We start from the raw sequence: 22673 nt of genomic DNA, 5'->3' as shown, positions 1-22673 counted from the left end.
AGAGCGCTTGCCTAGCAAGCGCAAGGCCCTGGGTTCGGTCCCCAGCTCCGAAAAAAAAGAAAAAAGAAAAAAAAAAGAATTATTTATTTATTTCAGGTATAGGATACATTGTAGCTGTCTTCAGACACAGCAGAAGAGGGGCATGGAACCCCATTATAGATGGTTGTGAGCCACCATGTGGTTGCTGGGAATTGAACTCAGGACCTCTGGAAGAGCAGCCAGTGCTCTTAACCGCTGAGCCATCTCTCCAGCCCTCCAGCAGATCTCTTGAAGTAGTCAAGTAGGTCAGGCTGGTCTAAGTTCCAGGCAGCCAGGGCTATGCAGAGAAAGACTGTCTCAAACAGATAATACAGGTAAAATTAGTAAAAAAAAAAAAAAAAAAAAAAAAAAAAAAGATTTTGCTCTTGCTTCTGATCTGTATGCTCTTCCTCCTCCCTCCTCATTTCCCTCCCCCATCTCTCACATGCTCTCATGGCCAGCCTCAACTCCTCTATTCTCTCTCTCCCTGACTTTTCTTTATCTTTACTCTCAACTCCCCTCCCCATGTCCTGAATAAACTATATTCTAGACTTAAAAAAAAAAAAAAAATCTACCAATTCCTATTGAGTCTTTGCTATAGCTTAGGCAGATTACTAAAAACACAAAGATATGAACTTGGGACTTTGCTGCTGAAGGGCCTTGCAAGCAGGACAAGAGTGACAGAGAGCCAGAGTCAGAAGAGAGGCTTGGGTGGAGCCCAGGAAGATCCTGCTTAGCATGGAAGATGACGGTGGAGATGGTTAGTTAGACATAGTTACATGTAGAAGTTAGGAAAGACGATCCAGGAAGAGGCTTCCTCATAACCAATAACAGAAGACACCTTAGAAGGATTGCAGTGCAGTGCCTTGTTTTCTCATGTGCATAACAAATTGAAAATACTGAGCCTTAACTCATGCAGTGTTTGAAGGGTTTGGTGCGATGGGGATACAGGGACCCAGGAGTTAGGAACTAGCGAGGCTGCTTCTGTGGGACAAGTCCACACCCTCAGAAGAGTGCCTGAATATTAAATGAATGAGTAAACTGCTCAGGACTGTAATAAATGAAGAGCATGATCCTTCCGTGTGTTGTAGCAGGAAGAGGTGGAAAAAAAAAATCATCCCCAGGGCTGGAGAGATGGCCCAGTGGTTAAGAGCACCCGACTGCTCTTCCAGAGGTCCTGAGTTCAATTCCCAGCAACCACATGGTGGCTCACAACCATCTGTAAAGAGATCCGATGCCCTCTTCTGGTGTGTCTGAAGACAGCTACAGTGTACTTATATATAATAACTGAATAAATCTTTAAAAAAAAAAATAAAAAAATCATCCCCAGACCATGCTGGGAATTGAACTCTGGTCCTTTAGAGGCAAAAAGGATGAGCCAGCGGGTGTTACAAGACTTCAAGTTCTACTGAGGGAGGGAGCTAAAGAAACAGCCTTTGGTTAAGGTCATGACCTTGGAGTATTTACCTAGCAATGCATAAATTCAGTTTCCAGTGGTGATAGTTAATTGTCAGAGAGTCTCAGAGGGACTCTGGATCGGGCTGACCCCTTGTGGGCATGTCTGTGGGATTAGCTTGATTATGTTGAGGTAAGAAGACCCACCCACTGTGGGTGGCACCATTTCCTGGGCAGGCAGATCTGTAACGGAGAAACAGCTGAACACTGGTAGGCATGTGTACGTTTGTTCAACTGTGATGTGTGTCACGTTCCTGACCCCTTGACTCCCCTATAGTCTGTAACTTGGAATTATGAGCCTTATAAACCCTTTGTCCCTTAATCCCTTAAAGTACTTTGAGCAGGATATTCGTCACAGCAGTAACATATACATGGACTGGAGCGGTGGCTCAGTGGTTAAGGGCACTTGCTGTTCTTCTAGAGGATTTAGGGGCAATTCTGAGCACCCAGTTCCAGGAGATCTGATGCCCTCTACTGGCCTATGTGAGCATGAAACATGCATGTGGTATGCAGACATACATGCAGGGAAAACACTCATACACATACAAAAAAATCCTAAAAGAAAGACTTTTGTAGAGAACATGACATTCTGCAGTTTTAGAGAACCCCTCACTTCCTATCAAAGGAAGTATCACATAGCAGGAGAGAAAAAGGTGGTGCTTCAGGGGCTATGAGTGTAGCTCAGCGGTAGAATAATGGTTTAAATGCTTGAGTTAAACTTATGTCATACCTGGGTGTGATGGTGCCTTTAATCCTGGTAGAGCTCTGACTGGTCTACACAATAAGTTCCAGGACAGTCAGGGCTACACAGAAATACCCTCTCAAAAAGCTAATGTTGCTATTTTATATTGTATGTTAGTCTCTGTTGCTATAACAAAAAAAAAAAAAAACCAAACCTATGGGTTATACAAGGCAAAACAGATTTGTTTTGGCTCATTTTTTAGGGGTCTCAGGTCATGCCTGCAGTCGTTTCTGGGCCTATGGTGAGAAATCATGGTGCAGAGAGAATGTGGGGGAGGGGACTGCTCAGCTGTGGGGGCCCGGGAGCAGGAAGACAGGGACAGGATACTCTCTTTAAAAGCAAGACTGTCTCTGAAGATCATCATGCCGGAGTTCAAGAAAGGTCACCATTTACATGCCTGTGTTCAGGAGCCAAGGAAGAGAGGATGAACTTTGCTGCTGTACTATGGAAGGGAGGAAGCTCTCCTTTTTGGTCACCTCCTCTCTGTTCTGAACAGCATCTCCCCAATTGTTCAGCAGAGAATCTTATTCTTGACAAATTTAAAATCTTGAATTGAGCCAGCTGGTGGGCAAGAGAGATCACAGTGGACAAAGAATCAGAGTTCTGGAAACAACTGGGCCAGATCCTGAGTCTCCAGTCTAAGTCCTTTCTGGATCCCACAGAACTCCACCACACTCCTTCTCCCCCCCCCCCATAAAGCTTACCAACTGTTCACACAAATCCTTGTCTAGAGCAGCCTGTTGCTTAGATTAACGCTTAGCACTAAGCTGAGATGAGAATTATCAACCACTGCTGTGTCTGGTCATAAAAAATCTGCTTCGATGGGGACAGTGGGAAGGGCTGGGTAAGAATGGGAGGATTCTCTCAGGAAAAAAAGCATACATCTTAGGAAATAGGGAGAATTGGACATTAAGAAAAGTCTCAGGATGGCTTTATTCTAAGGAAGATGGGGTATCTGTATTAAAGTAAAGACCCACTGTAGATACTAAGTCAGAACCTTGGGAGTGCAACCCAGCACGAGTCTTTAACCCTCCGAAGGATTTGGAGTGAACACTAAAGTCTGACAACCACTCTTGGTAAATTATGAGGTCTAAGTGTGCAATAAATGTGACTTCTCCTTTGCCAAGAAGTGGGGTATTGTTATAGAGAAAGAAGATGATCCTGAGTCCTGAATAGCATGCCCCCTTTCCCCTGCAACACATCCCCACCCCTACCCGACCCCCGACCCCCTAGTACTATATGGTTTCTGAGAATCAGAAGGCTATCCTTGAGCTCAGCATCATCCTCACTCAGTGCCAGGACTAGGACACGCGCCTCCATGCCTGGCCAGTTATGCTGTGTTTACCATCTTTATGATCCTGATGAGGTTTAGAGATGAGGAATCTGCTGAGGAGAAGATCCAGTCAATGGGGTGGGGGTGGAGAAAGATGGTCAACAGACACAGTGTGCCTGTAAAAGCTTCTGTATGAAGTGCTGGGGGTTGAGCCACTGAATTGTACCCTCAGCCCTGGGAAAACAATTTCTGATGTGTTGTATAACAGTGGGCTAACTGTGGGTGCCAGTAATTGGATACTTCCAAAAAGCTAGCAGGTTGTATATATCCAACAAAAAGAAGTGGTAAATCTGTAAGGAGATAAGATAATATACCATTATTCCAGTGTGTGGGTTTCAATAAGAATGGCCCCCATAGGTTCATATATTTGAATGCTTAGGAAGTGGCACTGTTTAAGAAAGATTAGGAGGTGTGACCTTGTTGGAAGAAGTGTGTCACTGTGGGTGGGCTTGGAAGTTTCAAAAGGCTCATACCAGGTCCAGAGTGGCTGGCTCCCTCCACCTCTGGTTATGGATCAGGATGTATAACTCAGCTACTTCTCCAACACCATACCTGCCTGCCTCCCCCTGCCCTTCTCCCCCATCCCCACCCCATGCTCTCTGCCATGATGATAATGGCCTAGGCCTCTGAAACTGTAAGGAAGTCCCCAATTAAATGCTTTCTTTTATAAGTGTTGCCTTGGTCATGGTGTCTCTTCACAACAATAGAGGAGTGACTAATAAATCTGGTAATATCAGTATACGTACAAGTGCGTTAGAATACTGGGCTGGTGAGCTGTGTAAGCTTGGTAGCCTGAATATCTGATCCGATCCTTGGAACCACAGTGGAGAAAAGTGACTCCTAAAAATTGTCCTCTGACCTCCACGTGAGCTTCCCAGCACAGGAACATGCTTACACTCCCATAATAAAATTAAAAATTTGAATATGGCAAGTATTATGTATTCACTAAATTTGGGCTTTGTGGAACTCCGAAGTCCATTAGTGAATAAGGTTCTGAAATGAGTTAGCAGAGTGGGTAAAAACTAGGGACTTTGGATTTGCTATGCCTGACCTTTGGCATAGTGTTTAATCTTCCTATTTCTCAGGTTCTTTTCTCCAAAAGAAGGTTCTAAAACTTACACCATAGGCAGATCTCTAGAAGTTTGAGGCCAGCCTGGTCTACTTAATCAAATTCCAGGCCAGCCAAAGCTACATAATGACACACTGTCTCAACAAAGTAAAGCAGAAACCTTGCCTCCTGGAGATATAAGATTAACTGAGAAGGTCAGTTTATAGTAGTTCAGTAAATACTTATGTTAGACAGGCCTGGTGACATATGTCTGTGATCACTGCACCCAAGAGATGGTAGCAGGACTGGGCAGTCAAGTCAGACTCAGCAACAGTCTGAGTGAGTGAGACCCTATCACATACGTGCATGTGTAAGTACGTGAGCACACACACACTGTAATCCTTGGGTATTGTCTGTCATGAGGTATTGGAGATTAACTTGAAGAAGAGAGGGTCTATCTGGAAAATGGGAAGGTTGGTCCTGAGGAATGGCCATCGATGGGACAGGGATGAAGGGAAGTTGGGAAAGATTGGCTCCCAAACCTCCATGAACCTTAGTCTCGGGGTGGGCTGTTGACATACCCTGCAGGGGTCGCTAATTTCCCAGGCTGCAGAGAGGTTTAGGCTAGGGTGGGGGGCTGGCGTTTGATTATTGGCATCTTCTGCACCGCAGTAGAAGCCTCAGTACTGGAAGCAGTACCAGCAATCTAAGTGTACCTCCTGTCTGTGTGACAGGTGGGAAGTGAAAAGCTCAAGTCAAGTGTCTTGGCTGGCTAACTTACTGACCCCTTAAAGAGATAGAGGATAGGTCAGGCAGGGGTCAAGAGTAATTGAGAAAGGGCTAAAGAAAGTGTGTGTGTGTGTGTGTGTGTGTGTGTGTGTGTGTGTGTGTGTGTGTGTGTGTGTGAGAGAGAGAGAGAGAGAGAGAGAGAGAGATGGGGCGGTGTAAGCAGTCTCTGAGGCCTCAGCCCACGCTTGTACATGTCTATGAAAAGATGTCCAAGACAGAATCTGAAGAGCCTTATGTATGTATGTATGTCCTGCAGCCTCCTGGATCAGCCTACACTGGCTTGGAGACCTGTATCTGGCTGGTAAAAAAAAAATAAATAAAGACTTTTATGGCCAAAGCAGGCTGTGACTGGGTCCAGGTTAACTTTGGAGCTGCCTGCAGGCTTTGCCATCTCCTCATAACTAGTGCCTTCTTGAGCCCTTAGAGAGGGGAGATGTGAAGAGGTGTGAGAGGCTGTCTCAAAGTCCCAAGAATTATACCCTCAGAATTATACATACAAGTCCTTTGTACTTTAGGGCTGGGTGGGGCTGCGTTTCGAAGCTGAACTGGAGGAGATAAGCAATGAGTGGTTTGTGTTTGCAGATAGACTGACAGCTTCCCAACCCCCTGGGCACCTAGTGCTCAAGGAGCAGCCTCTCTGAGTAACTTCAAGTCTCCCTCCCTTAGCGATCTCTGGGTTGACCTTTTGCAGCTAGCCTAGGTCCACAAAAGCGCCCCTTCGGGGCCCCCACGCCGCAGGCGTTGCTCTCGACACCTCCATCCTTGCCACTCTCGGAGTGAGGGACTGTACGGGCCCTTTAAGAGCAGCAGGACCAGGGAGCAGAAGCTTGGAAGAGAACACTGCTGCCCGACTAGCTTTAGAGGACAGGCGCTGGGGACCAGACTACGAAAACCCGGCGGGTTCATCCAAGCAGGGTCGCAGCGAGATCTCAACCATCCATCCCTCCACAACCGTGTCATCCTTTCTGACCGGAGCCCTGCCTTCCTCTATTGCCCGCCCTGGCCTAGCCCCGCCCCGGCCCGGGCTACCGGGACAGGGAGCCGGGGCGCCGGTGCCGCAGCCAGAGGCAGGTGAAGAGAGCCGGGAGTGTCCTCCTGCGCCGCAACGCTGAGCATCTGGGTCGAACATCCTGGTTGAGCATCTCTGCTGAGCATCCTTGCGTCGCGGCGGCCGGAGACGCGTCAAGGTGACCAGGCGAGCTGGGGACAAGAGGGTTGGCCTAGAGGGTCTGGGGTCTGCCGCTGTCTTTGGGGGGACAGTCCGGAGGCGCATGGCCATCTAAGCAGGATGGGGAGGCCGGCGGAGGAGCGGTGCCAGTCCGTGCAGAGAGGGGCTCGGAGCCGTGGTCAGAGCCTCCTCTGGCCCACCCTGCGCCTCCTAGTTTCCCCGACCTCCGAGCGGGTGGCTACCCTCGCCCGGGCCCCCAGGGACCGCCGGCCTGTGGGGTAAGGAGATTAAGGCCGCGGCGGGGAGGGAGGAGCGGGCGCGGCTTCGACCAGCCGGGCGAGCAAGGCCAGGCTGGGACTGCCTAGGAACGAGGAGAGGTTGCAACTGAGTGTCACTGCACCGAGAGTGTGCTGCCCGGTGCAGAAGACCCGGCGGGAAAGGGGGTGCGGACAGTTGGGGAGCTGCCCTGAGAAGGAGGCAGGGGTGGGGGGAGTGGAGGCGGGGCAGCATCAGAAAGCCATGGCGCCTTGAGTAAGGGCTGGAGGGTCTTCCCGGAGCTAAGCAGGCTCTCTCCCTGCAGGCCAGCTGCGTGATGGCGGAGAAGGCACTGGAGGCTGTGGGCTGTGGACTGGGCCCTGGGGCTGTGGCCATGGCCGTGGCGCTGGAGGACGGGGCAGAGCCCCCTGTGCTGACCACGCACCTAAAGAAGGTGGAGAACCATATCACAGAAGCACAGCGGTTCTCTCACCTGCCCAAGCGCTCTGCTGTGGACATCGAGTTCGTGGAACTATCCTATTCCGTGCGGGAGGGGCCCTGCTGGCGCAAACGGGGTAGGTGACAGCCCAATGGGGTTCTCACTGAGTTGCCTCTCCAGGAGCATAAGTCCTGGGAGTACCCCACTCTGCGAGCTTTGTAGGCCCTAACCCTCACTGCACAACTGTAGCTGGGATACGAGATCCCTGCTCCCGCATCTGCTAGCACTGACTGTGGGAGTTCAATTGGCTATTGAAGCTTTTTCTCCTAAATAGACCCTATGACCTCTGGTCCTTGAGTTAGTCTCTCAGCTCAGTCTCTCTCTCTCTCTCTCTCTCTCTCTCTCTCTCTCTCTCTCTCTCTCTCTCTCTCTCTCTCTCTCTCTCCCCCTCCTCCTCCCTTTCCCTCCCTCCTCCTTTTTCCTGCCTGTGAAGGTTGGTTGGGGAAGGGGCCCAACCTATCTGTGGAGTCTGGTTTTTTTCAAGGTTCAACAGTTTCCTTACACCTATTTTTAAAGATGTTCTCATTCCAGCCGTCTTACTCCATTCTTGTATTGCCACAGTCCTTGGAACCGGGAGGGGTGGAGATCAGACAGAAGGGATGTCATCCTTGTGCTACCAATGAGGAAACTGAGACTCAGGGAAGTTGAATAACCTGACCAATGTCCCCCTGCTAGTAAGAGGCAGAGCAGAGCCCAAAGCTGGAAACACAGGAGTTCCCCCATCCTCCCCCACTCCCCTCCCGATCAGGACAGGTTTCCTAGAGTCCCAACAGCTGGGCTGGGAACCTAGAGGTTGGGCTGGGTTTGCTTCCCAGAGCTGGGTGTGGGCTAGGGGTGGGGCTGAGACAGTGTCCTCTGTGGCTTAAGAAATAGCTTTGGGGTGCTTCAAAACAAGGCTCAGTATCAGCTGTCCCTACACGTTTTCTCATTCCATAGGCAACCAAAGGGCACGTGTGTGTGTGTGTGTGTGTGTGTGTGTGTGTGTGTGTGTGTGTGTGTGTGTTTGACCCAGTAGACCTGAGGCATCTGGGCTCCTTATCCAATACCCTAGCCCTAAACTGTCTCTTTCAGTTCTCAGAGTAGCTCTGGGCGGAATGATGAGGTTCTCGTTATTTTCTTGGCCTTTGGAACTTTATGCTATAAAGAAGTGTGGCTAGATTAGGCACATCCTTATCAGTTGGTGGGTGCCCTGGCTAGGGACTCCTCCTTTTTGACCTTGCCAGCCTCATCTACCCTCTTTTTCATTTTGCCATCTTCTGACCCTGGCCTTTTTCTGCCCTCTGCCCTCCTCTGCCTGGCTTCTCTGTTCTTTGGCTCCTTCTCCCCTCTGGAGAGGACAGAACAAAGCTAAGGGTGGCAGAGAGGGGAAGTGTAAGGGATCTGTGGGGAGACCTCTGCCTCCCTTGGGTGAGGATCTGTCAGCAGTCTCCTTGAACTGTATATGACACTTATTTTTCCAAACACACTCAATTAATTATTACTGATCCCACTTAATAACATAATAACCCTATTAAGTCGTTGGGAGGGAATAATACTGTCTTTTTTAATGGTGTTGGGGATGGAAGCCAGGACCTCCGCTATGCTAGACAAGCACTCTACCACTGAACTACATCCCAGCCAATTACTCTTTTATCGATGAGGATTCACAGACCCTAATGATTTAGCGACTTGCCAGTCATAATGGCACACACCTGTGATCTCAGCACTGTGAAGGCTGAGGCAGGATGATTTTGAGTTCAAGACCAGCCTGGAGTACATAGAAAGACCTCATCCCATAAAAACCTAAATAAATAAATTAAGAGATTTGGTGATCTGACAAAATGACAGAGCTCGTGACTGAAACAAGACTAGAACATGGGTGTCTTTCTAGAGGGAGGTCTGCAGGTCCCTCACGGGCTGAGTAGCTGTGATACAGGGAGAGTTAAGAGACAAGTGTTTTCAAGCCAAGGGAAGCCATGTAGCCTTTCGCAGACTGAATGCCCTCTTTTGGCCTGACTTTCCTCCTGGGTTTCTTGGGAGCTCAGCTGAGTTGGTACCTTTGAGAAAGGCAAGCAAGTGTAAGGTGATATCTGTGGCAGGCCTGGGGTTTGACTGGCATCATCAGGCTCTGGCATCAGATTGTGATGAAATGAGGGGAAGGTTCATGCTTGCAGTTTCCTTCCTCATACAAGAAGTCACTTGGGTGAGTGCTCTGCAGAGGGAGCACCTTTCTGGATAACCATGAGGAGCTTGGCCAGAGGGCTGAGACCCAAAACTTTCCTCTTTCAGGAAAGACCTGGCTGTGTGGCCTCCAGTGGATTGATGGTGGTGAGCTCCAGTTACCTCATCTCTGCTGGAGGAACAGCTGAGGGTGAATAGTCTCTGAAGGGGCAGTGGGCGTGGTCAGGCCTTGGGCAGCATGGTTAGGGCTGGGGCAGCATGGTTAGGCCTGGAGCAGCGTGGGCAGCAGGTTACATAAAGTAAACTTTCATTGTCTTTATTAAGGGGTGCACTTTGGAGTAGGTGAGGGATGAGGGCCAGAGTCCTCACCAAGGCAGGTCTGTGAGCTCAGCAGGCAAGGCCTTGCCCGGTCCTTGGCTTCATCCTGTCTCTGCCTCCCAGGTCATCAGTTGACTATGCACAGTCTCTGTCCCCTGGGTTATGCTACAGCAGTGTTTTCTTGCCTAAAGCCTGGGACTTCTGTTGTTCCTCGGGAGCTCCAGTGCCACCTCTTCCAGGAAGCCACTCGTGATTTCCACCTTACTGTCCATCCTTAGAGGGCAGTTCCATCTCTACGGTTTACTTTTCTCTCTAACCCTGGCTTTTAGTTTCATTCTCACCATATTTTCTCGACCATTTCCCTTACCTAACCTGCGGCTTTCTGGAACGCAGAAACCGTGTCCCTCCTTAGTTTATTTTCTGTCTAGCGTCTGGTACCTAGCTGAATCCATAGTAGATCTCAATCAGCATTTGTCAAGTAGAATTTTATCATACAATACGCCTTGTGAAGTGCACTGTATGTGCCAAGCACTGAGCCATATGCTTTCCTTGTGTTAGCTCATTGATGCTTGACAACAATCCTGAGAGGCAGACACCATCATCCTTATTTAACAGAGCTCAGAGAGGTTAAGCAACCTGCCCCAGGTCACACAGCTGGTAATGTGGATCCAGAGTTTGAACCAGCTCCACATGACTCTGTACTGGTGTGCTTTATACACTTGCTGCTTCCCACTGAGGGAAAGACAGGTGAAATTTTATTGGCCATGTTTGGGGCTAGGGAGACAAGCTTGGGGGGCAGCCAAGACATAAAGAAGGGATTCTTTTTGGTTTTCCCCAGTACGGAGCAATAAAAGAAAAAAAAGCTCTGAGAAAACATGCTTATGGAGCATCTATTGCATGCCAGGCAGACAAGGAAGATGAGTAAGGCACAGACCCTTCCCACAAGATGTTCCCTGACTAAGAGGCTGGGGGAGGGGCGTGAGCCCAGGCACATGGAGTGACAAATGTGCTGGCATCTGAAAAGTGCTGTGGGAACATAGGACAGGCAGCCAGCTTGGGCTGCTCAGCAGGAGTGTCCTCGGAGTGTGTAAGACAGCAGCTACTCTGACAGAGAGAAGAGAGTCTTGATCTTCTAGGATCTCAGCATCCTCACTACAGCCATTCAGTAAAGGCATCAGCTTCCCCACAGCCTTCAACCCACCCTATCCCACCCTGGCTGGACTCTAACACTAGTGGCGGTCATTTCTAGGGGGTTAGGAGGAGAGGGTGGAAGCTACTGTGTAAGAACTGCTTGCCCATTGTAACTTTACTCTACTCAACCATGGCTAGTTCACCTATGACTAAGCCTCTTCTAAGATTCTCATTCTCTGTCTCTCTCTGTCTCTCTCTGTCTTTCTCTCTCTGTCTTTCTCTCTCTGTCTCTCTCTGTCTCTGTCTCTGTCTCTCTCATACATGCATGTGCACGTGCTTATGCATGAATGTGGGAACCAGAAGTCAACCTCAGATATCATTCCCCAGTAGCCACCTGTCCATGTGTCCATCCGTCCATCCACCTTGCTCTTTGAGATAGGGTCACTGGCTGGCCAGTGAGGTCCCGGGAATCATGCTGCCTTGGCCTTTTCAGCACAACCCCAGCTTCTTTGTATTGTTGTCAGAGATTCTTTTTTTTTTTTTTTTTTTTTTTTTGTTCTTTTTTTGGAGCTGGGGACCGAACCCAGGGCCTTGCGCTTCCTAGGCAAGCGCTCTACCACTGAGCTAAATCCCCAACCCCCAGAGATTCATTTTTATTTAAAAATGTGTGTGTGGTGGGGGTGAGCGGTGCTAATTGGTGAATGCTGGTGCTTGCAGACTCCAGAAGACTGCCTTCAGGTCCTGGGAGCTAGAGTTACAGGTAGTTGTGAGTCCCTGAGAGTGGGTGCTGGATCTTCTACCTGAGTAGCATCCAGCTCTTAACTGCTAGGCCATCTCTCTTGCCCTTTTGGTTTGTTTTGTTTTAGGCGGGGTTTCAGATTCTGTAGCCCAGACTGGCTTGGAACTCAGAGCAATTTCCCTGTTTTAGCTTCCTAAATTGGGATTACAGCCAACTTATACACTGGTTAAGCCGGGCAGTTTAAGTGGGGTCTGGAGGTGGAGACTACAGTTCTTTCTTGTGCTTATATGGTAAGGTTTTACTGACCGACCGAGCCAAGCCATCTCCCCAGGACCCATCTTTAAGAGTTAGGAGATGTCTCTGATCCATTAGCCCTCACCAGTGACTCTCCCGTCCTTGCTGCAGGTTATAAGACCCTCCTCAAGTGCCTGTCTGGTAAGTTCTGCCGCCGAGAGCTGATTGGCATTATGGGCCCCTCTGGGGCTGGCAAATCCACGTTCATGAACATCTTGGCAGGGTACAGGTGAGCATGAAGAATGGGAGAGGGCAGGAGTCAGGAGAGGGGCCTCTTGGGAGAGCGCAGAAGGTGTTCTAATATGGCTTTGGTGCTCACTGCCAACCAATCTCCCTGCAGGGAGTCGGGGATGAAGGGGCAGATCCTGGTTAATGGGAGGCCACGCGATCTGAGGACCTTTCGCAAGATGTCCTGCTACATCATGCAGGATGACATGCTTCTGCCTCACCTCACGGTGCTAGAGGCCATGATGGTGAGGAGAGGGTGGCCTTCTCCTCCAAGCATCCCTTCCATCCCCAGTCCCCAGCTGAAGGGGCTGGGCAGGGCCTGGCACACATGTCTGTTTTACTTGTTTGTCACTTTTTTAGGTCTCTGCCAACCTGAAGCTGAGTGAGAAGCAAGAGGTGAAGAAGGAACTGGTGAGCGGGTCAGGGGTCAGGGGTCAGGGGGTTGGATGGGGAACACAGGCTTAAAGGGCAAGGGTAATGCTGTATGAAATTGTTGTGGTGCTTGGTGACAGAACCTGACTGGGGCTGGGTGGGGGTGCCTGCAGGTGACAGAGATCCTGACAGCCCTGGGACTGATGTCCTGCTCTCACACAAGGACAGCCCTGCTCTCTGGAGGGCAGAGGAAGCGCCTGGCCATTGCTCTGGAACTGGTCAACAACCCGCCTGTCATGTTCTTTGATGAGCCTACCAGGTAGCTCCCTGCTTCTCCTGACCTGGGTTTTCCCCTTTCTCAGCCCTGAGCCAGGGCTGGATGTGGAGTCTGGTGAATGACTCCATGACTGGAGACCAGCTCCTCTGTGTGCAGCCTTCTGGGGACCCCATCCTTGCTAAGCCAGTCAGAGCCAGGTGTCTTTCATCCAGATGTCGATCTGGACACCCCGCTCCACCCTCCTGATTGACATCTCCCTCTCCTCTCCCCCGCAGCCAGCCGTTAGTCATCATCCTCCTTTGGGTAGCTCTCAGATTCGCCCAGTCCCGTCCCTAATGCTTGAGCTCAGGACATCATCAAGACTCACTTCCCTGCCTTCAGTCCCCCAAGCACCTTTCTCCAACCTGTAGCCAGACGGACTTTCTAGGCGACAAGTCTGGCAAGCGCAACTCTCCCACTTCAGATCACACAATGAGTTCCGTTTGCCCTCAAAATAGTCAGTGGCATCTTTTCTGGTCTTTCATATTTTATGCTCTAATAACGCTGAGCTGCTATTCCCATTGAAGTCTATGTTTTAAGCCCCTCAGCTTGACCCCTGCTATGTCCTCTGTGAGGAATACCCTTCATCGCCACACCTTCTGCTGTCTCTTCACCAGCTAACTCACCAGCTAGACTCCACCCCCTTGCTACAGCACAGTATGGCTGACCCTGGCCAGTCTTTCAGTTTGTGTTGCTATTACACTTTTCACATCTCCTCAAGTCAGCCACAAGCTTGTCTGACTCTCTCTAGACCAATCTAGCCCGAGCCCTTTTCACCCCAGTGCTTGGCATATGGTTTTTAAACTGAGCAATGCTCTAGGCTTGCAAACATCTGAACCATACAAGGTGTGCAGGATTTGGGGTCTTGTCTGTTTGCTTTCTATGGCTGTAATGAAGGCCATGGCCAAAAGCGATGTGGGGAGGGAGGAAAAGGTTTATTTGGCTTACACGTTCAGATCACAGTCGGTCCTTAAGCAAAATGAGGGCAGGAACTCAAGCAGGAACGAGGCAGGGACCATGGAGGGATGCTGTTCACCGGCTTGCTCTCTTAGGCTCAGTCAGCTTGCTTTTTATACAGCTCAGAAGCACCTAACAGGGAGTGGCACCACCCACAGTGGGCTATGCCCTCCCACATCAATCATTAATCAGGAAAATGGCCTCCCAGGCTACTCTGATGGAAGCATCTTCTCAATTAATGTCCCCTCTTCCCAGATGACTCTAGTTTGTGTCAAGTTGACAAAGACTAACCAGCTCAGGGGTGGCCAGAGGGGGTGCCTTCCCACTAGTTCCATCCCGTTCACAGAAGCTGCCCCGCCTCACTCACGCCTTCTTAGCCACATCCACCTCACTGGTCCCTGGTGACCTCTCTCTGGACAGCGGTCTAGACAGCGCTTCTTGTTTCCAAGTGGTGTCCCTCATGAAGTCCCTGGCCCATGGGGGCCGCACCGTCATCTGCACCATCCACCAGCCCAGTGCCAAGCTCTTTGAGATGTTTGACAAGGTGAGTATCCCTGGGTCACTAAGAAGGCTGGTCTGTGCGATAGAGAGAGCTGTGTCAGTGGGGTCTCCCAGTCTACAGGTCGTGTTTTCCTCATGTATGCCTTTCTGCCTCAGCTCTACATCCTGAGCCAGGGACAGTGCATCTTCAAGGGCGTGGTTACCAACCTGATTCCCTATTTGAAGGGGCTTGGCTTGCACTGCCCCACCTACCACAACCCCGCTGACTTCAGTAAGTGGGGGCTCCCGGGAGGATTGGAGTGAGAGTAGAGGGCCAAACATTGGTTTTGGATTGTTGAGGTCTCTAGGGGACAGAGAGCTCATTGTCACCTGCCTTCCCCATATACCAAAGAAGGGCTGCCCTGCCCTTGGGAATTGGGGGCGGGGGTGTGAAGCCTAGCTGAGCACTCTGCTCTATGTCCCCCTAGTCATTGAGGTGGCCTCTGGAGAGTACGGAGACCTGAACCCCATGCTGTTCAGGGCTGTGCAGAATGGGCTTTGCACCATGGCCGAGAAGAAGAGCAGCCCCGAGAAGAATGAGGTCCCTGCCCACTGCCCCACTTGCCCTCCGGTGAGTGGGGTGGAGAGGGCAGAGTGGGGAAGGGGAGATGGGACTATAGACAAAGACCCTGCCAAAGAACTGTCCCCAGAGGCATTGCTGCTACTGTGTAGCGGGAAGCCTGGTACTTGGGACAGACCTACTGTTAGCAGCAGTGCGAGCTCCTGCAGTGCGAGCTCCTGGGCTTTGGACTTCTCCTCCACCTGTTCCTCCAGAGCTGCTATAGCCTCTTTGCTGCACTGCCCTCAGTGCCTGCTCAGGGCCCATCTAGAAAGTGGGGCCAGTGCAGTGGAGCCAGAGTGGTCTGCTGTCATCTCTAACCCAGAGGTGACCATGCTAGCTTCTCAAAAGAGGTGGGAAGACTAAGCTGCCAAATCACACAGGCTCTTAGCAGGCCATAGGGGCAGCCAGGATCCACCTAGGGTCAGATCCCTTCCTTTGAGGAGATGCCATCACTCCTGAAAGCCAGAGGCTTGGCTCTTGTCATTATCAGTCATTGTCATCCTTGTTGCTCATTCGTACAATTAGTCAGTGGTAATAAAGTGAAGAAGAAGGGGCAGTCAGATGAGCCAGAAGGGGTCCTGACTCCTCCCTGTCTCCTATCACCCCAGTATCTTTATGTGCTCTCTCTCCCTTTTTCTTTCCCTCCCACCCTCAAGCTCCCTGAAGTTCTTACCCCTAAATCCAGAGCAGCTGAGAGGCAAAGGCTCCTCCTTCTGCAGGCCTGGGTGCTGTCCTGAGAAGAGCTTGGGACTCTCCCATCTACTGAGTTGGATAGACAGTGGGTGGGTTAGGGTACACTCATTTGGTCCCCTTTCTTCTCCCTAGGAACTGGATCCCATTGAAAGTCACACGTTTGCCACCAGCACCCTCACCCAGTTCTGCATCCTCTTCAGGAGGACTTTCTTGTCCATCCTCAGGGACACGGTGAGATGTCAAGCTGAGGGGTAGGAGGGGTAGGCTGGACCTCTTGGGCTACAGACTCTCTGTAGCTGAGATCTCTGTTACTAGGAGCACTATTCTTCCCTGTAATGGCTCTATAAGCCTGCAGGGCATCCCTGACTGACTTCCCATTCTAGCATGGCCTTCCTTGTGTCCCCCACCCCCATTCCCACTCCCTTGGCCTGAAACACATACTTCTTCTTTTGATGATCTGGGCCATAGGTCCTGACCCACTTGCGGTTCATGTCACATGTGTTGATCGGCGTCCTCATTGGTCTCCTCTACCTGCACATCGGTGATGATGCCAGCAAGGTCTTCAACAACACCGGCTTCCTCTTCTTTTCCATGCTCTTCCTCATGTTTGCAGCCCTCATGCCGACTGTGCTCACCTGTGAGCTGATCTGCCTGGCGAATAGGGCTAGGGCGGGGGTGGCCAAGGCTTAGGCTGTGAAGCCTGACCTTCCTGTACCCTCAGTTCCCCTAGAGATGGCGGTCTTCATGAGGGAGCACCTGAACTACTGGTACAGTCTCAAAGCATATTACCTGGCCAAGACGATGGCTGATGTGCCCTTCCAGGTGAGTCTCATGGAATGTGTGGGAAAGCTGACAAAACCCGGGAAGTTGTAATCACAGCCACGTGTAGTGGCTCACCTCATCCCAACACTTGGGGTTGGGGGTGGGAGTGTGCGGGTGTGTGTGTGCTGAGATAGGAGGACTGCCATGAATCCAAGTCCAGCCAGAGCTACAGTGTGACTATCTATCCCAACAAATAAAGAGGTGACCATAATAGCAGAATAACAATGAGAGAGCTCATAGGTCCTAGCGCTTTACTCATTTGCAACCAGTTTGTCTTAGCTTCGGTGTCCCCACATGGAAAATGGAATGGCAACAGCGTCCTTCTCAGAGTTGAGTTAAATGTGAATGCATAGAAAGCTTAGTTTCTAAATTTAATTTCTGATTTTTTTTGAGACGGGGTCTCTGCATAGCCCTGGCTGTCTTGGAACTCTCTCTATAGACCAGGTTTTCCTTGAACTCAACAGAGCATATGGCGATGCTACCTGGCAGTATTTATATGTTTATTTATTTATCTTGTGTGTGTGAATACACATGGATGCCACGTTATATGTGGGGAGGTCAGAGGACAGAATGCAGAATTCGGTTCTCTCCCTCCAGCATGTGAATTCTAAGGTTTGAATGCCTCAGACTTGGCAAGCAAGCACCTTTATTACTATTATTATTATTTATTTATTTTTTTTTTTTGGTTCTTTTTTTCGGAGCTGGGGACCGAACCCAGGGCCTTGCGCTTCCTAGGCAAGCGCTCTACCACTGAGCTAAATCCCCAACCCCTATTTATTTATTTTTTAACCCGCCAAGCCAACTTGCTGGCTCCCTATAGGTTTTAGAAGAGATTTTGTTATAGAAATACCAGCTGGCATTTTGTTCAACACATTACCACCTTGCTAGAAGCTTCGGGCCACCAATAACCCTTTATGCAAAGCACAGAAAAGTGTTCCTTTATCTAGGTGTGGCCTGGCATACCAATAATACCCACACTTGGAAGGTGAAGCAGGATGATTAGAAATTTAAGGTCACCCCTGGCTACCTGGAGAGTTTGAGACCAGAATGGGCTATGAGAGACACCTGGCTCAAGCAAACAGACAAACACCAAAAGGGGGGGAGGGTGCTGCTCTGTTGGGAGCTGTGAGCCTACAGGTGGTCTTCAGTACCACTGTAGTTAGTGAGCCAAGTCCCTGTTTCCCATGAGCTTGTCTCTCTCTCTCTCTCTCTCTCTCTCTCTCTCTCTCTCTCTCTCTCTCTCTCTCTGTCTCTCTCTCTCTCTCTCTCTCTCTCTCTCTCTGTCTCTCTCTCTCTCTCTCTCTGTATTTATTTATTTAGGTTATTTCTGGAACTGTACTGGAACTGGCTAGACCAGGCTGACCTTGAACTTGTAGCAATCCCCCTGCCTCAGCTTCTCAAGTGCTAAGGAATTATCACTTAACATAAATTATAACTTTAATAAGGTTTAAAATTGATGTTAAGGGTTAGTAAGCAAAATGAAGCAAATTAACAACCTGTCATCTTATTTTGTTATAAAAGCATCTAAGATATGCTTATTTAACAAAAAAATACAGATATACTGTGACTTTAGTAATTAGAGTCTCCCTGGTGTGCTTTAGACCTCTAGATTTGCCCAGTCCACATGTCTGCTTCTTTGTGTCCAAAAGGTGGCAGCCTCAAGGGGAAACAGCTCTCTCCTAGGGAGAGTTAATTCTTTAATGGCATATGGAGCCTGGAGAAAAGGCTCATCTATAAAAGATTAAAAATGCTTGCTGCTCTTCCAGAGGACTAGAGTTTAGTGTCCCCCCCCCCCTCCAACACACACACATCAGGTGGCTCACACTGCTTATAACTCCAGCTCCAGGGGATACGACACCCTCTTCTGGGCTTCATGGGCACTTGCACATAGGTGACAGTCACATTCAGAGAGGTGTACACATAAATAAAAACAAGTCTCAAATAAATATACTATATTATGTATATGTGTATGTATATATATATGCTTGGAGAGATGGCTCAGTGGTTAGAAGTGTTTGTTGCTTTTGCAGAAGGCCTGAATTCAGTTATCAGCATCCATATCAGACAGCTTACAAATATCTGTAATTCTACCTCTAGGGGTCCAACATCCTTTTCTGGCTTCTGTGTGCACTTACATAAATGAGCACATACACACATACAGACACACATACATACACACACACAGACACAGTAAACACATAGACACACACACCACATGCACCATACATGCAGACACAGTAAACACACACAGGCATGAATACTACAAATACTGCACACACAGACATACACACCACACACACAGACACACATACACAAACACTGCACACATAGACACACAGACACAGTAAACACACAGACACATTCATACTAAACACACATGCTAGAAATACCACGCACACAGAGACATACACACACCATACCACACACATGCATACCATACACACAGACACACTAAATACACACATACTATAAACACTGCACACACAGAGACACACACACATACACCACACACTCAGACACACTAAAGACACACAGACACACACAGACACTACCTTGGAATGATGAGAAGGCCTCTGTATACTCAGAGATGGGAGGAGTCACCATGCCTCAACCTGTCAGAGCGACAGAACAAAGCTATGCAAGATGTAATCGGGGAGGAGGGGACGTGTGTCAGTCTAAAAGGCAGCGTGAACAAGAGCGGAGGCTGGAGAGGGTGGAGGAGCCCTGGGAACACTCGTTTCCCAGTAAAGTGATAGTGTGACCTAGGTCACCTGCCCTTGACTTGAAGATCCCTGACAGACTCTGGCTGCTCCCCAGGTTGTGTGCCCAGTGGTGTACTGCAGCATTGTGTACTGGATGACTGGCCAGCCGGCTGAGACCAGCCGCTTCCTGCTCTTCTCAGCCTTGTCCATAGCTACCGCCTTAGTTGCCCAGTCTTTGGGACTCTTGATTGGCGCTGCTTCTACCTCCTTGCAGGTGAGAAAGTTGGCACCCAGGTGGGGGCCTCGTGGGAGACATCAAGAGATGCCATGGGGTGGATGGAACTGTGGTCTCCCCTGTGACAGCCAAACTCCATTCTCCTCTCCTTCAGGTGGCCACCTTTGTGGGCCCAGTTACTGCCATCCCTGTCCTCTTGTTCTCTGGCTTCTTTGTCAGTTTCAAGACCATCCCCACTTACCTGCAATGGAGCTCCTACCTTTCCTATGTCAGGTGGGTATGGTTCCCTCCCCCACAGGCAGTCCTACCAGCTTTAAAGGGGCTGTGCCATGTCTGATGCTTGCCCCTGCCCCTGGTGACCTGGCTGGGATCTGGTGATTTTCGGAGGGACAGGGATCTTGTGCCCCATGGTTCACTCCGATGCTCCTGTTTATCTAGGTACGGCTTTGAGGGTCTGATCCTGACCATCTATGGCATGGAGAGAGGACATCTGACCTGCTTAGAGGATCACTGCCCATTCCGGGACCCACAGGTCATCTTGCATGAGCTGGATGTGGAGGAGGCCAAACTCTACATGGACTTCCTGGTCCTGGGCATTTTCTTCCTTGCCCTGCGGCTGCTTGCATACCTTGTGCTCCGGTACCGGGTCAAGTCTGAGAGATAGAGCCTGGCTCCTACCTCTTCTGGGCAGGACGCCCCCAGTTCCAGCCCTTTGGGACTGTTTTAAACTTGTAGACTTGGGTGTCGGTTGCTGGTGCGGCTGCCCTCCTCTCCCTCAGCTGCTTCACAGGCCGGCTGGCTGGCTGTGGGCCGTGGCTCCCAGCCTCAGCCCCAGAGGTAGGGCTCCAGCCCTCCCATCAAGGCCAGGAGTCTTCCCAAGTTGAAGCAGTTTGTAGCTTCCTCCCTACTGTCTCCAACACCTGCATGCAAAGACTGCTGGGAGGCTGCCGCCCTCCTCTGCCGAAAGCACCCTCCTCTGTTGATTACTTGGGAGCTCCATGTTCTCTAAGCCTTGACTTACAAGCAAGCAATCAGATTGACCCCCTCTGGGGTCCCCGCCACACTAGTGTTGGTAAACTGCTATCATGTTGGAGTCCCAGGGCTGGGCCCTGATGGGGTCCCCAGGGAGTCCCATCACGGACATTGGATGGAGTAAGGAGGGACTCTGGAAGCTTCCTCCTCCTCCCCTTTTCTCCCCACACCCACTTTGGCTAATTTGGACCATCTGTTGAGACAGAAGCCGGGCTTTCTGTCTGGCCCACCACTCCCAATCCTGGAGATTGGAGAGAGCATGGGATGTCCCGGCCCCTTCCCTAAGCCTTTGGTCAAGGTAGATCTCAATGTCACCTCTGCAATAATGTCTGTGTCACTCTCCCATCTACCACAGGAACTAGAGAATGCACTTTATTCTGGGGAGGAAGGTGAGCCGGGGAAGCCCCCACCCTCCTTCTTTGCTGCTCCTGAGGCTCAGTTCCACAGGCTCCTTTCCTCTCCAGAGTCACATCACAGGCACACAAAGGCCACCAGGCGATCTCAGCCCTACACAGGCACCACCCCTTATGGCTCAGAGGAAGAGTGACCATGGCAGGGAGCTGATGGTGGTGGCGGGAGGGCAGTCCCAATGTCCTCCTGCAGAATCCCACTTTGGAGGCTAAGAACGAGGCTGGTGTGACCCAGTGTGGCTCCAGGCTCAGCAGGTGTCTATCTCCCAGTCTTCCCTCCCTCTCGAGCCAGGGGTGGCACTGGCCTCCTGGAGGTCAGAACCCAACAAGCACAAGAATGGGCATAGCTGGCTTCAGCCACTGCTCCCCCATGGCCCTCCTTTTGTGCCCCATGCTGACACTCGCTCTCCTGCCCCTTCTCCAGCTGCCTGCTGCTCACTCAAACTTCTGTTCACATATATTCATCTTCCAGTCAGCAGCTGGGTCCTGGACATCAGAGCGGCGGGGCCTGGATGCCAGGAGGCAGACCGGGATCATCCTATAGCTGGTTTCTTCTCCTCCAGGACTCTTCCCCAGTCCCTGTGCTCACTCCTCTGTATCTGCCCCAGGTTATTCTCATTACACAGAGACCAGTTGTATTTGTGGGATTTCACCCATTATTAATAAAACCTATATTTATACAGTATACAGGGCGTGAATGTAGATCTGCCACCTATACCATGAGTTATATGAGGAGGTCTTCAAAGCACTCGGCAAGATGTCTGCCAGCTTTGGGGATCCTGTGGCAGGGACGTTATGTCTTAGGCATCTGTCAAATTCATGAGTGTATATCCTATGAAATATTTGTGTCATACTTCCCGCCTGACCAAAACTTCAGTGCCAAGCCACACTGTCTTGTCATCATCCCCGCTTTTCAGGTGAGAAAGGTGACGTTGGTCCTTAAGTAGTAGAAATGGAACCTTGAGTGCTGGGCCTGTAGCTCAGCTGGCTGAGTGCTTGCTTAGCATGCATGATGGCTAGGTTCAGTCCCCAGCTCTGTGTAACCCAGATGTGGTGGCAATGCACGCGTTATTCCAGAAGTGGGGAGGTGGGCACAGAGGACTGGAAGCTCAAAGTCATCCTTAGTTACGAAGGGAGTTCAAGGCCAGCCTGGGCAACATGAGACCCCACTTAAAGGCTTAAAGACAGGCAAGGTGGGAAATGGAATATAGAGACCAAATCTTCGGCTACCAGACTCTCTTCTCAGCACCAGTCAGGGCTCTTGGTCACTGCTGGGTCTGCAAGCTGTGGATGAGCACTTGTGTCTGATGCATATTACCAAAGTGTCCATGACTCTGTCCGGGGCTCATGGAGCCCTGATAGTGCCTAGAGGGAAGGGAGAGTGCCAGTCGGTGGTTTTCAGAAAGGGCAATGGGAAACAGAAAAGTCTCTAGAGCTATGGTTCTCAGCCTTCCTAACGCTGTGGCCCTTTAATACAGTTCCTCAGGTTGTGCTGACTCCCAACCATAAAGTTATTTCATTGCTACTTCATAACTGCAGTTTCGCTACTGTTGTGAATCGTAATGTAAACACCTGATATTTGACTCCTGTGTGGTCTCGACCCATAGGTTGAGAACCACAGCCGTATCTGTCTCCAGGGTGGGCGTGGCAGGGATCTCATTGGCTTTACTTTAATTTTCTCTTCTCCTTTCCTTTTTTTTTTTTTTTTTCTTCTTTTGGGCCATCTATACCAGGTCTGAACCATCATTAATCAGCACGGCACATTAGAGGTTTGTAGTGGGCAAGTGTTCTGAGGGTCTGAGGGTCAGAGACCTGATGGCAGATGGCCCAAAAAGCTGTGTATTGTCTCATCTTT

General features: G+C 50.2%; 1 protein-coding gene across 3 annotated transcripts; it reads left to right on the top strand.

Moving 5' to 3' along the window:
- The first annotated feature begins 5881 nt into the window (after window positions 1-5881).
- On the top strand, window positions 5882-21346 carry Abcg4 (ATP binding cassette subfamily G member 4). Of its 3 annotated transcripts, none has more exons than XM_032910014.1 (15): window positions 5882-6572; window positions 7134-7383; window positions 12061-12178; window positions 12290-12422; window positions 12538-12588; window positions 12723-12868; window positions 14243-14366; window positions 14480-14594; window positions 14791-14933; window positions 15750-15848; window positions 16086-16254; window positions 16339-16439; window positions 19257-19415; window positions 19531-19649; window positions 19815-21346. In XM_032910014.1, the coding sequence occupies exons 2-15, from the start codon at window positions 7146-7148 to the stop codon at window positions 20038-20040; spliced, it is 1941 nt and encodes a 646-aa protein (XP_032765905.1). In that variant the 5' UTR covers window positions 5882-6572; window positions 7134-7145; the 3' UTR covers window positions 20041-21346. The 3 variants fall into 3 exon arrangements, with proteins under 3 accessions (XP_032765905.1, XP_032765906.1, XP_032765907.1); XM_032910015.1 differs by lacking the exon at window positions 5882-6572 and adding an exon at window positions 6700-6831; XM_032910016.1 differs by lacking the exon at window positions 5882-6572 and adding an exon at window positions 6980-6996.
- Window positions 21347-22673: the final 1327 nt, after the last annotated feature.

The sequence above is a fragment of the Rattus rattus genome, chromosome 8 (assembly GCF_011064425.1).
Source record: "Rattus rattus isolate New Zealand chromosome 8, Rrattus_CSIRO_v1, whole genome shotgun sequence".
Taxonomy (NCBI): Eukaryota; Metazoa; Chordata; class Mammalia; order Rodentia; family Muridae; genus Rattus; species Rattus rattus.
Note: the sequence above shows the minus strand (reverse complement) of the source record. Positions and strands in the feature narration are given on the sequence as shown.